General features: G+C 42.4%; 1 protein-coding gene across 1 annotated transcript; it reads right to left on the minus strand.

The window, feature by feature from the left end:
* Positions 1-2,196: 2,196 nt before the first annotated feature.
* On the minus strand, positions 2,197-3,556 carry LOC147449671 (uncharacterized). Its single transcript, XM_086522053.1, has one exon. It carries the CDS (start codon positions 3,254-3,256, stop codon positions 2,558-2,560), a length of 699 nt encoding a protein of 232 aa, XP_086378179.1. The 5' UTR covers positions 3,257-3,556; the 3' UTR covers positions 2,197-2,557.
* Positions 3,557-19,073: the final 15,517 nt, after the last annotated feature.

Below are 19,073 nucleotides of genomic sequence, written 5' to 3' on the forward strand. Positions count from 1 at the left end.
TCATTTTGTATGTGTATGTGTATGTTAATTGGTGAGCGGGTTTTTGGATGTGTGTGTGTGTGTGTGTGTGTGTGTGTGTGTGTGTGTGTGTGTGTGTTGTCGGTGGGTGGGGAGGCGGGGGAGTGGTTCATGGCAATGCCTTGATTTTTGGCTCTACCCCTACTAGCATTGTAAGCACTCGATACTACATATATACAATTCCCCTGATGGCTTTTTTTTTAACATTTCAATACTTTGCTGGATCAATCCACCCCTGGGTACTACTTTGCCTACTAGCTCTACTTCTAAAACACTTATTTATTCCCATTGCTCTAGCTTCCAAGCATGCTATCCCCTACTACTTGCGCTTTAACGCCAATAGTTATTACCTGTGCACAAAAGGTTGTGAATGATAGGCAATTAGCTAGTGCCCCCCCCCCCCCCAACACACACACACACACACAATGTCCACATGCGGGATAGGTAGAGAGAGAAAGAGAGCCTATATGTCGACACATCCACTAGGACCAATTTCCCTTACCTTTGCCTCCCTTTAGGTAATCACTATCCATTGTCTGGATGCCAACGCATCTGCATCTTCACCTCCCTCTAGCTCTAAATCGAGCAACCTTTGCACCTTTCTATGGCTTTAGGTCAAATAGCTACACGCCCTTAGCCACCCTATGGACAACAAACCGCTGATTTGTAGCTACCAGAACCTTAGGCTGAGCTTTACACTTCTTTGTGAGTATCTGTGGCAATCAAAAGAGGACAAACGTGATCCTAATAAAAAAGAATCCCGCTCTCGCATGACTTTGGCAATTGCTTTTAAACACATGGATTTGGATTTGTAGAGGTTGACTTAGTAGAAGGGTTTCTTTTTCACATTGGGTATTACCTATTGCTAGCATGAAAAGTTGAAAAACAAAACAAAATGAGGAAAGAGCACACACTCGAGCACACAAAAGGCAGAGATGACTCATGAGAAAGGTATGCGTCACGTGATGCACCGCTAGAAGATGAGATTGAGCATGCCAAAGCCAAAGCATTAAGAAGCCCCAATAATTGAAGAAGCTACTGAATGTGCCATGATAAGAACAGCTCAGTCGGTGAGACCTTTGTGATGTAACCCCAAGGTTGAGGGTTCAAGGCTCACTGGTTGCGTTCTCTTGGGTGTATTCTCCTCTCCTATTGGGGCGGTGGTTCCCATGATTGCCGTGTAATGTACAACAATGAACAGTTGTAAATAAATGATATGTGTATAGTTTCTCCCTACTGCGTTGATGGTGGGGGAAAAAAAAGAACAAGCTAAAAACTCTAATGGAAGGGGGCTTGTCAATTGGAAAAATCCCCATTGCCCAACTGTTGCATGAGCTCTAGAGAGAAAAGGCTCTATAGAGAGTTCCATAATGGCAAGTTTTCAATGTGAGAGAGCAAGCCATGCACGACATCCCTCCCACACCTTTCTTTCAAACTGAGGATGTGGTCACGCCATCACGCTATCCATAATATGTTACTAAAGCAACTATGCTAAAATTGACATAGTTACAAAAGCCCTTGCATAATTGCACATAAGACAAAAAAAATTGGTGCGTGTGACCATGCATAAAGCAAAATTATTTCAAAAAGTAACTGATAACGATGCGTCGATGGTCGCACGACCCTTGTCTTAACATGGTTAGGTGCTTTCCTAGTCATGAGAAAGCATTCCTTTTAAACTAAAAACGATCTCAAGTGGACATCTCAAAATGACTCCTTTTGTTAAAATGATTGCTCCTTGGTATGGCATGAAAGAAGAGCTTTCTACAACCCTTCATCGAAGAAAATGGAAATGGGCATTGCAGCATTGCCATCATAAGATTAACCTTGGCCATTTTTAACTTTCAAGAAATCATCCTCAAAAACCATAGCTAAAAGTTTAAAACTCACCCTAAATTGTAGTCTATGCGACAAGCAACCATTAATGTCAAGCTTCTCATTCATGGATGTTATAGGCCGAGATGCAAACATCGATTCATTCGAAGTACTGATGAAATGTGGCGCTCAAGGATCAACGTAGGCTTCCTACGCTCGCTTATTCACTCACACTTTAGCCTTTAAAACCTTCAAAACATGAACCCATTGGGAGCAAGAAAGCCATTGTTCTATGTGCTTTTATCTTGACACACTCACCAATATGCTCAATTTGGAGACGAGAGGGTGAAAAACTCTTACAAATACAAGGAAACAAAAAATTCAGTATATCCATCAATTTAGCATTTTTTGACATGAGAATTTTCAAAGTTCATTGAATGACCATAAGGAAACCACAAAGAAAAACAGCTACTAACCTCTCTTCATCTAGTAATGGTCGAGCCGAGGGATAGAAAAACCATTTGAAGGGGCAAAAAACGAGAATCGAAAGAAGGCCGCGACGCCGAGGAGTTCTTAAGTACATGAGGCTGAGTAATCGAAAGCATATGAGCAAGCCACAAGGTGAAAGAGGGTCAATAAACATGGTCCAATAAACAAGTAAATTGTGGGCTAGCTGCGAGGGTGGACCAGATGCTGTCGAGGGCCAAGTGTGAAGTGGCCCAAATCACTGGCGACCCTGCTGCTGCTGCTGCTGTTGGCGCAAGAGAGAGTCGAGGCGTTGAAGCTTGACTTTGTGGTAGAATCGGCTTATAAAATCCTCGGCCTTCTTGTCCACCTCTTCATGTCCGGCCGACGGGGCGTCCTCGGGCGGATCGGCCACCACAATGACCGGACGGGATCGAGGCGTGGTTTCGAAGGTGCCGGCCTTCTTCAGACGGCTGGCTTCTGCCTTGGCGGAAATGGGCGGGATCTGCTCCGATTTGCTGCGGACAAGTCGGCTGAGGGTTCTGGATTTCTCGAAGCGGGCTCGCAGTCCTTTCGCTGATGCCGGCTTGATAGGCTCCGGGGGCTCAGCCGCCCGCTCTGGTGAGAGCTGCTGGTCGCGGCTGGCGGGCGCCGGCTCCCTGCCGATCTCTGCCTCTAATTCCGGTGGAGAAACCCTCTTTGTGACATAGAGAGTGCCCACTACCACGTTGAGCAGCAGAAAGAGAATGGGCGCCGTCATCCACCCCTGCGCCGCCTGCCATAGCTGCGGCACCACCCCTTCCGACGCCAGTGGCAGCAGATGCGGGTGCACATACACGCCCACTACCGATGCCACCCCCAACGACCCCACCATAATTGCTACCTTCCCTGCTCTGCTCAACTCGGCCCTGCCGCCCTCCTCTGCTCCACCCTCCTCATACTCTGATTCCATGCTCATCGCTACCTCTCACCTGTTAAAATAATGATGACGATGGCTGCAGGGCCGCAGGTCTTGTGGAGCCAAGCTGCTGATTGACTTCTCTCGTCCCTGCGATTAGGCTAGATTCTAGAACTTGGAAGATTGCTTGCAAGTTGCGACCATGTGTGGCAGCGGTTGAGCACGTGGGTGAAGAGACAGAGAGAGATTCTACGTCATTGATCTAGGAGAAAGCATCGCCAATTTGCCCTGGTGGGTGATCGATGGCCTGTGTGTGTATATGAGAGAGAGAGAGAGAGAGAGAGAGAGAGCAGCTTTAGGGAGGATGCATCATTATCCTGGTAGGACACACAAAAAAAGGGCTTAATAAAATGTGGTTTGCGTTCTCGCAGAGAGAGAGAGAGAGGGTAACGTGTCTGCGGATGATTCGTGCTGTGTGTGTGTGTGTGTGTGAGAGAGAGAGAGAGAGAGAGAGAGAGAGAGAGATGGCGGGGAGGATGTTGGCTGCTTGCGAGGACGTTGGAAGCCTAGGGGTTCTCAATCGGGCCTCTTGAAAATGAGATACCACCCACATTTTTAAAAGTAATTATATAATATAATGATATACAAAAATAATTATAAAATGATAATGGAAAAGTCACTAAAAAACCTTTTTCTCGCCGGTCGAGATTACTTTTTCTAGCAACAAGATGATGTTGAGCATGGCCTTTTGCTTTGACCAGCCACCCACATGCCTTCCCTTCCGTAATTCTCGCCTTTTCTCCCGCATCCATTACAACTCAAGATACTCTTCCTGAATCCTCAGTGCTTACCACAGCTTCCCTCCAACCTTTTGATACGATTTTGCAAACCCTAGCTACTCAACTCACCTCGAATGGGGTTTTCATCACAACAATGAATTTTCTCAGTGAAATTTCCAACTTTCCAATTTCATAGTGTCTTAGCCTAATGGTTTTTGTCAAGAAACGCTTCCTAACCATTGATACTAGTCTGGCTAGCGGCCTCTCTCTCTAGTCTCGTGCAGTTTTTCTTTCTCGTTGAGCGTAGGGGATTGCAGAGCACACAGTTCGAATTGAGGAGTTGCCGCCATGTGTCAACGGGGTTGGAATCCCTCCCCTTTTATAATAATATAGAAAGTCTGCACAATTTTGAAATAATGAAAACCCTGGCCAAGGTTAAAGGGTCCAAAAGAAATTAATTCAATAAAATACATACAAGATGAAAGTTCACTATGGCTTACATTAGGCTATTGAGAGGAATTTAATCATAAGAGGCTTGTTCGTGACTCATGAGATTGTTCGTGACTCACGAGAGAGAAACTGAGAAAGTGGCACTAGCACTTTATAACATTCGTTGTCACAACAAGAAATTCATACATTTTTTGAAAACAAACGTAACAATGACTTATTAGTCTAGCTCGTGCGATTCGTCTATCGGTAGGTCTCATTCGCTCTTACACTAGTATATGTGTGTGTTTATACATCTTCCTATGACACACACACCAAAAAAAAAACGGACACTTGCTTACCCATGCTCAAATGCTGGTTTGTCCCACTCCATCTTGAGAGAGAGAGAGAGAGAGAGAGAGAGAGAGAGGGAAGGTTAATGTGTACATATTTCTTTTTTGTTATCGTGTATTTATGAAAAATATATATAATTAAATTGTAATTTTTCACTTATGCTTGCAAACATTCGATACAAATTGTCTTTTTCTCCTTAGATAGATCTTTGGGATTAACACAGGGAGAGCATTCACACATAGAGAGATTAACCCATGCTTCGTTGAGAAAACACTATTGACATGGGTGTAATTTTTCAGTCTTTGGCAAGCTTACAAAATGCCCTATCTACCCCTACCACTTTTTCATGCGGATGAAACTAGAAATATGCATAAAGCAGCATGCAAAAAAAATCATTGTCATTAGCATAGTGATGTCCATAGAAGTCTTCATAGGTACCTCAAATGCTTGAGGTGTACTATTGATATATAGCTGAAAATGTGTCTCGTGTAAAATTGAGACATCTATAGGTCACAGTCAATTATATTCTCCAGACAAAAACCATTGTGTGTCAACAAAATGCTGACAATAAGTGAGGGGTCAGCGTGATTCAAGTCTTGGTCCGACGAACATGGAACTTCTTGATAAAAACCTAGCCTTAATGTAATCCCACCTACAAAATTTAAACTTTTCCTCTAAATTTGATTTTATAGGTGAGAAAACCTACAAAACTTAAAATCACTTAGTATAAAAACTCTTCAAATATATCCTAGGCAATGCTCTAATGTAATAGTCAATAAAAGAAACCTAGCCTTCTAAGCCTCACAACAGCTCTAGAGAGAGAGAGAGAGGGAGAGAGGGAGAGAGATTTTTAAGATTGACAGTCAAGGTGAGCAATTGAGGGTAATTTTGACAATTTCTGCATTAAAGTTTGGCAAAATTGGTTTTGCATGGCTATGGAAAGCTTGGCATGAGGGGGAGGAAATTGGGACCATTGGATCCATAGGGCCGCCTAAAAACGTGTTGGTTTGAAATCGTTTTGGGGGCCTTGAGATAGTGCAAGGGGGAAAAAACCCTGGTTCGACAAAAGGTAGCTCTCGAGAAAGGTCTACGCAGGTATACAGGCTGAAAACAGAGTGTTGAAATTTCACCCATAGAACATCGCTAGCATCGAAATTACAGGGCTCACTCCATGGAGGGCGCAAGTACCCCACATGGGCTTCCTTCTCATGCATTTTGCATGACTTTAGAAGGGCGACAGATGAAGTATCTAGCGGCGGGATTCGGGCTTGATTGGGCAAAACATGCACACCCACTTGATTGGGAGAACACCTATTACAAGGGTGTTATTGTTGCATATAATTCGCGGAAGAAATTGTTGAAATGCATGTTTGATGGGGACGAAACAACATACATGCTATCTTGGGAAGCTTTGCATGCACATATTGTTCCCTCTGAGCAAGAGGAAGTCAATATGCGTGAAGGGAATGCAAGTGATGTTGACAATGAATTGTCCTTGGCTGAATCTTTGGCCTGTCAGAAGAGGGATGGTCGCTGGTTGAGATGCAAAACTATACTGCCAGATGTTGAAATGCCTTTTGTATTTGATGCTATCGAAATGCCGGCCGATGATGCTCACGTGATGCATAGGATGGATGCTATGGACGATGCTCTCACCATGCATGCGATGTCCATCCAAGAGGCAGCTATGCACAAAGAGTCTCCTTGTTTGTCTGGTCATATTCCTATTGCATCTATGCCGATTCTGGTAGTGTGTGGCAGGCCTCTTATGGAAAGTAAGCGAGGTCGGCCTCCGATGCGTTGCAATGTGGGTAGAGGCCGGCCAAAGGCCCAACATGCATCATCTATGGAGGTTGACATTGATGCTTCTAATGTGGAGTTTCATGAATCTACTTTCTAATGACATTGTTGAACATGCATTGTATTGAGAATGCGGATGCAAATGTACGTAATGTTAACATGCACAAAGCGGGATACCAACTTCTCAAGAAGCGGGGTCAAATACAAAAGCCTCATGTTAAGAAAGGTCGGCCTTTAGATAAGCAAGAAGTAGATGACTCGGGTGATGAACATGCATCTGTAGGAGAGGGAGATGAATGCGAGGATGAACTATTGGAGGCAGAAGGACCGGTTTTGTGTGATAGCGTTGATGAGGCAGAATGGTCAAATACATGCATGCCAATGTGGAAGAGCGGAGACAAGATGCATGTTGAGCCTGAGGGAACATTCAAGCAAATGCCAATGTTTGTGGACATTGTAGGTTCTGATATGGGACAAATCCCAAGAGACTTTTCAAAAATTCATCTCTTCTTATCTATTTTCCCTCTTGATTTAGTGGATGCAATTGTGCAAAAGACCAAGAGGTATGCCATGGAGAAGCGTGATAAAGTATTGGCCAAGCATGACTCCACTAGAAAATGGAATGCATTAGACCGACACTCTTTTATGCGGTTCTTGGGTATGTCAATGGGCATGGCTTTGTAGTTTATGTCAGACAAGAACTACTATTGGAAAGCAGAAACTTGTGGTGTAGTTCGCTATCCAAATTATCAAGAGAGGATGGGACAAACATAATATCAACAAATAAAGAGATTTTTGCATGTACGGGATAATGCTCAACGCCCACTTGTGAAAGGGACTCATGATCACAAGCTATGGCAAATCTTGCCTTTGGAGGAGAGGTTGAATGCTACATTTCAAATGCATTTCAATTGTGGAAAATGAAGGAGTACGAGCGTAAGTGCGACGCAAGAGAGAGTGCGAGAAGAAGAGCACGACGATATGGTGAACTCGCTCTACTGTAATGTGTAGAGCATTGTTGAGCCAGCAGGGGATCACACCCGCATTTTTGCTCACACCCATCATTTTGTAACCATTGATTGTAATAAATGTCTTTCCGACATTAATTTTGATTTGAGCCATTCATTAAGTAACGGGACTCAATTGAGTTTCCAGCTTGTAATCCCGAAGTAATTTCACGTGTTGATGTAAATAATTAGAGATGTTCTCACCTCCAAGGCTGAGGTATATAAGCCAAAGTTTTGTAACCTAAGGGAGAATTCAATTATTAATCAAAGTGAGTTTTTTTGAGCGCCGTGACTGTGTCTGAGAGAGAGAGAGAGAGAGAGAGAGAGAGTCTTATCTTCTTGCTACGCGAGCTACGGGGCCGCCATTGGAGAAGCGTCACCGCCATTGTGTTAGCAACGGTGAGAGCTACGCACCAATACCAAGAGTGCGCACTATCGGCTTCTACGTGTGGTAAGTTCCTACGAGCTTCGGTGTGAGTTTTCTTTCAACTCGTGTGTCGGAATAGAGCGTGCAACATATCTATAGAACCACAACGAGTAGAGCTACACATTAGTACCATCGGGGTCAAGTTTCGGTCACCTGTATTTTTCGGCCTGTCTTCATACGCGTTTGTCGCACGGAGTGGTTATAGGTTGATTTTGCAGTTCAAGTCTTTAGGGTGTTGTTCTTACCTAGTGTCTAGACTTCCCCTTGAGTTTGAGATCGATTCAATGATTCTAGATCCTGTTTCGTATAGCATTCGTTCGTAGTACGGATTTCAGTCACTTGCGTATTCTAGAACTTAGATTTGATTTCCTTAGTAGTGATTGTCATTAGAAGGTCGAGTAGGTGATTTGACACCCACCTAGTTGTTTCCATGCGCCTGCGGGTCAAGCTCCATCCTCGTCTAACAAATTCTGTTGTTGGTTGAGTTCTCGCTATTTAGCTTCCGCTAGCGGCGTAACCGCCTTAACATTTGGCGCCGTTGCTGGGGACGAGAGCCCTAAGTAGGTGACCTTAGACTAATCCTACGAGGTGAGTCGTATAAACTACTTTGTATACTTTAGTTAGAAAAGATCTAGGAGTGGTGGACTCCGAAGGTCTCGAGAGATACTAGGAAGTGGGGTATTCCTGGGTCTTCCGTGTTGACAGTATTTTTAGTTTAGCTTAGATTAGATTTTTTTTGAGGGTGTTTAAGTGGTTGTTGACAAAAAAAAAAGCATTTGCTACTCCTTGTGTGGTAGTAAATCTCTTTATATTTTCAATTGCAAAAAATCCATTTTATGATTAGAAGTAGCTTAGGTAGGGCCTGATTTGATCCTGATCCAGAGCTATCAATTGGTGTTCTATTTGCTTGATGTGTTTGATTGCATGTTAGATCACTGAAAAAGTCGCTTTGGTAGTGAAATATGCAATAAACAAAGTTCAGAAATTTTTTTTGTGTAACTGATTGTTGTTGAGCACTTAAAAGAGCTATTGGAAGAGTTCTGTGCTGAAAAACTGGAAATCTGCAACTTTAGACATCATACGCGTATGATGTCTCAGCACCTAAACAGAGACTAAAATTGAAAATTTGACATTGCCAGAGTGTTTAGAAGGGGGGTTTTACCTTAAGATCAACTTAAAACAAGAGCATTAACACTCAAAGAAAACCAAAAAGACAAGTCGGAGTCCAAGAAACGCAAAGAATAGGAAATTTTGGATTCAAATCTTGTTTTTACATTCAAACCTGACAGAAACACTTGAAACTCAATTATAAACATTGGAGAAGGCTTAAAACAAAAAATAGTCAAAATCTGGGACAAAAGACATCATACACGTATAATGTCTTTTGGCACAACCACTGCTTATTTTTTATATCTGACCTGACAAGATTGTTACAGGCACTGTTGGAAGCATAAATATCAAGTTTGGAGCCAAATTGATGAAAAAGACATCATACGCGTATGATGTCTTTGACCTAATTTTGGACATATTTTGATACTTTGCTAACACAGATCCATTGTAATAGCTGTCTAGAGGTTATATTTCAAGTTTCATCCCATTTGGATCACAATTGAGCCAAAAAAAAAACAAGTCAAAAGCGGAAAATTGCCAAGAAAAGCCTAAATTAGCCATAACTTGCTCAAACAGAGTTCAAACTGAATTTTGTGAGTGAACAGAGCATAAAGGGGTCACTGAGAGTGAGCATAACCAAAATAGTCAAAATCTGTGAAAAAAAGACATCATACGCGTATAATGTCTTTTTCAGCATAACTGCAACAAAATTCTCACTTGATGAAACAGAAGTTGTCCAGCTGACAAGATTAAACAATTGACCAAGTATCAATCAGTTTGGATCAATTCTGACCACAAAAACTTGAGGAAAACAAATTGCCGAGACGGAAAAGTTAAAGTCCTTTAGGGGAATTGATGAATTTGAGATCGGGCAGGAATCTCCGGAATAATCAACCAAAACAAGGGGAAGCAGCAAGTGTCATATCAACCGAGGGAAGTGTAAACCAAAGTTGGGTGCAACCATTAGAGCCGATCTTTGAAGGAAGTGTCTCTGATACTTCTTCGGAGAGATCTTACGAGATTTTCACCGAAAACTTGGAACACTTGAATCTGAACAACAGAGAAAATATGGCAGCAGGATCATCAAACCCTTCCGCCACCATGAAGCTATTGTTCATAAAATACCAGTACAACAATGAGCAAGGTGCCAAGATCTACAAAGATGGAATGGACCGCTATTGTGTAAAGATAGAAGAGAGACCTAGTGAGTTCAGGGACTTAGTGCCTGTGAGCTATAGCGGAGATAGATATCTAGATGACGAGGGTACCATGTACTTGGTAGTCCTAAACCCTAACATTGTGGACAAGTGGGGATTGATGAGCACCAAAGCCAAAATAGATGAAGAACTCGAGGAGAAAGCACCAATAATGAACTTCCCTAATGCGAGGTTAAGAAGAGAGAATGAAACTACAAGGATCAACACTGATAACATCTATGTGGGGCGATGTGAAGAACCCTACACCGGAGAGTTGACAGACCAAAAAAGACTCTATGTCTTTACCTACACAGAGGGATCAGAAGTGAAAATTGCCGCTTACGATAAGTATGGCAGGCAATACTCAACAATGGGCAAGAAAGAATTAGAAGGATATACATACTTTGGGGGACCACTACATCAGTATTATGTTACTTCTAGCTCACATAGACGAGCACCAACAACTGGAGTACAAAACTCTAGGACAACAGGAGGACAAAGAACTCAGGTTGCTGACTCTTTCAGTCAACCTTGGGACTCGAAGCTCGGACCAATGGGATCATTACATTCCAGAGAGTCAATGGAGACGAATCGAGGTAGTGCAGTTCCAATCCCCACCTATACCACTCCAGGTCCAAGGTTTGAAGCGGAACCATCACATTTACCTCCCAGTAGTAGATTCAGGGCAGAGGAACCGACAAGGGTAACCCATGAAGTACATGATGCTAGAGAAAGCTTTAGCCGAGACACAGGAGCAATGAGATTGGTAGCAGATCATAGACGTATGAGACCATCTCAAGTAGCCAAGTGTATGACAAAGAAGTATGGTGGTTCAGGAGATCCGTATGCACATGTGTCACTCTTTAAGCAAGTCTTAAGAGCTGAGCAGATAACAGATTTCCATACACAATACGAGGGATTTGGTCTTACTCTAGAAGGTACTGCATTGACATGGTTTCAACCAATGAACATAGGGGGATTCCATGACATTGACCATTTTCTAAGAGAGTTTGCTGAGGAATTCTCAAAACGAGGGATTAAGCACAATACGGTCTCACAAATATATGCTTTTAAACAGAGAGAACACGAAAAGGTGAAGGAAGCTTCACTTCGCTTCAAACAATACATTGAGAGATGTCCAGTACGTGAACGACCACAAGATGACAGACTATCTATTCTCTTTATTGAGGGACTGAGGAACGACACTCTCAAGAAGGACTTGCACTTGAAAGCTTGTACAAGTTTCGAGCAAGTAATGAGAGAGGCATTGTACTTAGTGGATAACTGTATGGTTTATGGAGAGGTGTCAGCGGATACAGATTTTGCATCCAGTAGCTCCTCCTCCGTAGCGAGCGAGACTACCACTAAAAAGAATGTTCAAACAACAACCATGCCAAATGTAGAGCAAATGATAGAAGATGCTCTAAAAAGGATGGCACCATACCAAAAACCATTGCCAAAACCACTGAAATGGTGTGCTATTGAACAAAAATGGACAAATTATCCAACAGAGGAGTGCTATTACAACAAAGGGTACGTAAGGGAGCTCCAGTATGCACCTCCTGCTCAGTTAGCACCACCTCAGATACATCCAGTACCTCGATACCCAACGGGAAATGTACCGGGACCTATGGGGATAGAAAGACCGCAACCGGTATTGGGACAACAACCACCTTTACCAGGAGCAAGACCAGTGGGCATTAGATATGCACCAACCTTAGAGAATCAGGAAGAACAAGTCTTAGTGCCTGTTCAAGCCTATTACGAAGAATCGGGTGCACACATGTCTCCGACAGTGTATTACCCACCAGAAGAACCAAAACAACCAGAACCATGGGGCATGATGGGGAATGTTGGAACACCAACAGTTACAAGTGCTTCTGATGAAGAGAGATACAATATGGACGCAAGAACATTGATGTTCATAGCTCATGGAGGGTTAACAGGACAAAGACCATCCTATCCACAAAGGACGAATCAAATGGGACCAAGACCAGCACTAGGACCCTGTTACAAGTGTGGAGGTGACCATCTGATGAATGTTTGCCCACATACGGAAATCATTAGAATAAACGCTTATTGCACTGAGTGTGGGGTTACTCACTTCATTGAGGATTGTTCAAAGAATCCAAACAAAGTGCAAAAGACGACATTGAATATGTTAGAAACTATTCCTACCAGCAGTGGGTCTGAAAATGAAACTCTGATACCAACGCAAGTTGTTACTAGAGCTCAAGCTAAGAAAACCACTAGAGAACCTGAGAATGGAAAGTTAGCGACTGAAGTGGTTAGTCAAGGACCGCGGAGTCAGAAAAACACATGGAAAGCTAGAAAAGCACGCATGAAGTTGAGAAAAGAACGTGAAGACACTATTCTAGCTGAGGAACTAAAGCAAACTAAAGCTAGATTAGAAAAACTTGAGAGTCAAAACGGGAAACGAGAGATGAGCCCGGAAAGAACGAAACAAAAGAGTATCAAAGAAACAACGAGCTTAAGCTCAGGGGGATCAGTGCTAGTCGACAAAGTACACGAACCATTGGACGCACTGATGAGAGCTTACGAAGCTAGGTTAAAGAACAACCAAACACAAGAACAGAGGTGGATGACATACCCAAACGCGGAATTGGAAAAGCAGAGACTTGAAATGTGCCAGAGAATGATCGAGACTGCACAAGCCTTATTAGAACCACCAAAAGAAACAATGAATTGTGGAAAGGAAAACCCAATTCAACAAGAGACTATCGTTTCACGGGTAGCTGAAAAGACTCCCAGTGCACAAAAGCCTGAAAATACACAAAAGGATGACCGCATAGTATTGAACACAACCGATCAGGAGATAGAGAGTTTTCATCCAGTCATACAGAGGAGTTACGGAAAAGATGAGGATTACAATGAATTTTGGAAACAAGTGAGAGAGGCAAACTTTGCAAACGAGCTAAGTTGCCAAGCTAATCAGACAAATTGGGAAAAGGACATCAGGAATCCTCCCATAGTGGAATTTGAGGCAGGATCTCAAGTGGACTTGGATCTGCAATCTTACTGGGGAGATGGGGGCTCTGTTAGAACAATGGAGAGCAAACCTCATTCACTGAAAACCTTACCTTCATACTTAGGAGAGTATGAAGCAAAATCCGAGATTAGAGCACTTCCCTCACGAAAAATCTCATCAGGAAAAGTCATGGACTCGCAAGGATTGATAGTGATTTTGTCAACACCAGTGACATGCACTATCACTCTAGCTGAGCTTTTGAGGCTAAGACCACATATGTGGACCACTGTAGGAAAATGCTTGGAGAAATTCGGGATAAAAGATCCAACCTCGAGATTGCAAGAGAGCATAGAGGAGCTGAGCAAGCCACAAAAGAACGCTAAGCCTGTACCCTTAAACAAGGTCGAAGAGTATTGCGAAGGTGAAGAGGGGAATAAAACCTTACCAGTTGAATTCCAAGCAGTGAAGACGATGGCAATACTAGACAGCGGAGCAGGGGTAGCCATTGCTACAAAAGAAATCTGGAAAAAATGGGAAAAACCAGCAATAAGGAAGACTAGGTTGAAACTCCAATTAGCAGATGGACACATGGAGAAACCTATGGGTTTATTAGAGAAAGTCGTAGTGACTTCTTGCGGCATTGAATACGAACATACTTTTGCTATTGTCGATTTTGCCAAGGAGAATAACTATGATATCATATTGGGAAGACCATTCATGAGACAGTTGAAAATGGTCCAAGATTGGGGCTACGATCACATATACTTGAGAAATATGGAAACCACTACACGTGTGAACCTGAAAGACCATAGCTACAAAGATGTGAACCGCACACCGGTGGAGGAGTTTGATTCAACTACTTTGGCGGGATCCGAATTTCCAGCTTGGTTAGGTAAACCCAAGGAGTTATGGATGTGTGGAGCTTCGAAATGTGGAAGTCTGAAATGAGAAGATTGTGTTTTAGAAAGGGCTATCGAAGACGAAACTTATGTTTCCAGAGGACACGTTTGAACCATTAGAATGGACACACATTCTAGCAACCCTAGATGTTTGTGCAATTCCGGATGGTCCCACAACGAAATTTTGCGACAAGGACGGGTACGACGTGGTTCCATATTTCATGTTGAGAACTGTACTCGAAAAAGAAATTGAAAAGAACAATACACTGGAAAAGGAAGATGAAGAAGAGGTGTTTCACGACATTCCCAATCATCCAGAGTGGGGAAATGAAGCAGACAACGAGTCAACGGACAATTCAAGCGAAAATGAAGAAACTATAATGGATGTCCGATTTTATGATTTTCCGAACCAAACTAAACAACGCCAGAAACACTATAGAGCAAAGAAAAAAACAAAAGGGGTGAGAACCAATCCGATGCCTAGAATAAGCGGAAAAAATCAATTCCTAATGCTAGTAAAGGCTGAAGATTGTGTTAAGGATAAGATTTCTGAAAGAATGAGAGGCAGTGATCAAAAGAGCTTACGAAAAGACAAAAGAGGCTCAAGAAATCAAGTTCAAAAGAATGGAACAAAAACTGAAACAGAAAAATCAGAAAAGAACAAGCGCAACAGAGAATACACGGAGTCCAAGTTAGAACGTAGAAACAAGTACAGAGAGCTCAAGAAAACTCTGAAGGAAGTTTGGACGACAGAAATTGAGAGTGGAGAGGACGAAAACGTCAAAATCAAGGAAAACATGGATGTTCCCTCTCACTATAGGAAATTCACAATAGAGGATAGGAAGGTGATATTAACCCCACCTATTCGAGAGAGGAAAGAGAACGAATCTTATGACGGACCGGAGGATGCAAAAAGAGTTGATTTAGCAGCTCCAGGTGAGACGCCTAGACCGGTCTACATAGCCACAGATTTGTCTCCAGGTGAGGAAGAGAGACTTTTGAGTCTTCTCAGAGAGTATAGGGATGTGTTTGCATGGTCTTATAAGGACTTAAAGGGAGTTGACCCATCGATATGCCAACACTCAATCCCACTGAAACAAGACGCAAAGCCTAGCAGACAGAGACCATACACATATAATGATACTTTTGCTAAGCGAATCAAGGAAGAGATAGATAAGCTAATGGAAGCTGAATTCATATACGAGATTGAACACACCGATTGGGTATCTCCGATTGTGGTAGTACCTAAGAAGAACGGAAAACTCCGAGTGTGTGTCAACTTAAAGAAAGTGAATGCTGCAAAAATTAGGGACAATTATCCCCTGCCGATAACTGATCATGTTCTAGAGCGTGTATCAGGGAAAACAGCATACTCCTTTCTTGATGGTTTTTCAGGATATAACCAGCTAGCCATAGCCAGAAGATCAACATAAAACAGCTTTTGCAACGGAGTGGGGATTTATGCTTATCGAGTTATGCCTTTTGGTCTAACCAATGCTCCCGCAACCTTCCAGAGGCTGATGACGCATGCTTTCAAAGAATACTTAAGGCTGTTTCTAGAAATATACATGGATGACTTATGTGTACATTCTCTACTGAGAGATGAGCATCTAGAACACCTAAGAAAAGTATTTGAGAAATGTAGGACATATCGCATTTGTCTCAATCCTGAGAAATGTGTGTTTATGGTCCGACAGGGCAGAATTCTGGGACATATTGTCTCACAAAACGGAATATCCACGGATTTAGAGAAGATAAAGTTATAGTGGATATGCCTAGACCAACCAATGCGAAACAAGTACAGAGCTTTATGGGACATTGCGGATATTATAGACGATTCATTTACATGTACGCTATAATAGGCCAACCACTTTACAGGCTAATAGTGAACTTTGAATGGACAGAGGAGTGTGAGGAATCGTTCAAGAAATTGAAAGAGGCACTCATTACTGCTCCAGTCTTGAAATCACCAGATTGGGAGAAGATATTCCATGTGCATATAGATGCTTCGGCATATGCAATAGGATGTATTCTGGCTCAGCCAGAAGAAGGAAACATGGATTTTCCTATCTGTTACGCCAGTCGACAGCTCAACAATGCAGAGAAGAATTACACCACAACAGAGCGAGAAGGATTAGGAATGATCTATGCTGTGAAGAAATTTCGGCATTATCTTCTAGCCAACAAGTTTGTGTTTTTTACGGATCACCAAGCCTTGCTCTACCTAGTGAATAAACCATGCAATACCGGGAGAATAGTGAGATGGTTCATTATCTTACTGGAATTCGACTTCACGGTAGTAGTAAAGAAAGGAAAAACACATCTTAGAGCTGATCATCTTTCGCGATTGACGAATGGAGAAGACCCTATAGGAGTAGATGACGACATGCCAGACGCGTACTTGTTCAACATAGAAATGATACCGAGGTGGTCTCAAAATGTCGTTAACCTATTAACCTATGGAGGAGAGTTCGATAGAAGAGAATACAACCTGAAACATATTGCTATTCAGCAATCCAAGAATCTTCAATTGGTTGCAGGAAGGTTGTATCAATTGGGAAATGATCATGTTTTACGACTATGCATCAATCCTGAGGAATATAGTATATATCTGCGCGAAGCACATGTTCAGGAATGTGCATTTCATTGTTCAAGAAGGAACACATATAGGAATTTGTTACAATTGGGAGTCTATTGGCCAGGAATGAAAGAAAGCGTACATGAATATGTCACTGTATGTATTGTATGTTCATCAAAACCGCCAGCCGAGTATTCGACATTATATCAGATAATGATCGCTCCAGAATGGAGTCAGTATATTGTTGAATATCTCACAAATAGAACTTTCCCAGAAGGAACGTCAAAAGCTCGTCAGAAATCTGTAGAGACAGAAGCTAGAGAGTACGCTTTAATAGGAGATCAACTCTATAAGAGAGGTAAAGACAACCAGCTTAGGATTTGCGCATCAGAGTCTGAGTATGTGATAATCCTGGAGCAAGCTCATGGAGGAGTAGGTGGAGGCCATTTCTCAGGTGATAAGACAACAAAACTTGTCTTAGCCGCAGGAATATGGTGGCCAACATTACATATGGACGCTGAGGAATACGTTAAACGGTGTGATGACTGTCAGCGGACCAAAGTACCACTTAAAAGAGATGATATGCCGCTTAGACCAATGATGGGGGCAAGAGCTTTTGCAAAATGGGGGATTGATTATGTCGGACCCATTTCACCTCCTGCATATAAGACTCATGCACAATACATCATTGTGGCTACAGACTATCTAACAAAGTGGGTCGAAGCAAAGGCAACTCAAAAAGCAGATGCCAGGACCACGGCACAATTTCTATATGAATACGTCTTTGTACGATATGGATTGCCAATAGAAATTGTGAGTGATCGAGGCACACATTTCATAAATGAAGTGATAGAGATCCTTCTAGATGAATTCATGGTAATCCATAGGAAATCAGCCCCGTATCATCCACAAGCAAACGGACAAGCTGAAGCAACAAACAAAACCATATGCACGGTCCTTACGAAGATTGTATCTGAGTCGAGAACTGACTGGGACCAGAAGTTGCATTCAACATTATGGGCATATAGGGTAGCATATAAAACATCAATAGGAACGACCCCATATAACATGGTTTTTGGGCTAAATGCTATCTTACCAATAGAATTCTTGATTTCAACCTTAAGGGTGGCTAAGGATCTAGAGTGGACAGGGCACGAGCTCTCTGATAGAATAGATGACCTGGAAAAGCTAGATGAGCTTCGCCTAAAAGCAGTAGCTTCCATCTACGCTCAAAAAAGGCGACAAAAGGAATTTTTTGATAAGCATGTGCGGACTAAAGAGTTTAAAGTTGGGGACTATGTCCTAGTTTACACTCTGAAACAGCATGCTAAGAAGCTTAAAAAGCGAGGGATGGGACCTCTGGTGATTAAAGATCTATCACCAAGTGGAGCCGTCAAGCTTGCTACATTAGACGGAGAAGAAATGCCAAATTGGATTAGTGGATGCAGAGTGAAAAAGTATCTGTTGCCGCTAACACAAGACATGCTTCTCAAAATACATCAAGAAAAGCTGCGTGTCCAGAAAAAGAAAAAGATTGAGGAGGAAGCGCAAGCCGAGGCGAAGGAAAGAATGGAGAAAAGAAGACTACTGCGTCAGAAACAGCGCAATGAAGGAGCAATACGAATAAACGCAGTCAGTATAACAGAAATGGATAATGACAAAGAAGAACCCATCATTGAATGCAAAGTAGGAACCAACCAAATCAAAGCCAGAGCACTATTGGATTCAGGAGCTCAAGCTAACCTACTTTCACTCAGTTTGTATAGACAATTGACAAATGACACTAAACTACAAACTGCCAAGCAAGAGTTAAAGAGTTACTCTGAGAATTCAATCAAAACTGTCGGATGCACAGTTTTACATATACAGATTAACCATTATGTGTATCCTCATATGTTTTACGTGGTTGAAGACCAAGCTACACAACATCCATTATTGCTAGGACAACCATGGCAGAAGCAATACAATGCAATGATTGACTGGAGTTCTAAATCAGTGCTTATCAAATACGAAGGTGAAAGTCAATCAGTTAAGTTCACCAAAGGAGCAGAGCCAACTCCAAAGGAAGAATCCACGGACAAGGGCAAACAACAAACAGAGAAAAAGAAGAAGCAATGGCAACCAAAAGTTTCTATACAACCGGATTACTCTTCGACGAGGAATTCTCAACAGTGGATAAGGAAGACAAGCAATAATATAGCAACTCAACCTTGGAAAAAAACGGAGTCAAAGTTGATATGGAGACCAAAAAAGGCTGTGCCAGAGAACACAAAGGTGGAAAACAGAGTCTTCAATACCAGACAACAGAGTGA

The sequence above is a fragment of the Adiantum capillus-veneris genome, chromosome 10, assembly GCF_014529385.1.
Source record: "Adiantum capillus-veneris isolate H3 chromosome 10, ASM1452938v2, whole genome shotgun sequence".
In the NCBI taxonomy this organism is placed as follows: Eukaryota; Viridiplantae; Streptophyta; class Polypodiopsida; order Polypodiales; family Pteridaceae; genus Adiantum; species Adiantum capillus-veneris.

Coding starts and splice junctions, on each gene's coding strand:
- LOC147449671 (XM_086522053.1), bottom strand. CDS start 3,256: ATGAGCATGGAATCAGAGTATGAGGAGGGTGGAGCAGAGGAGGGCGGC.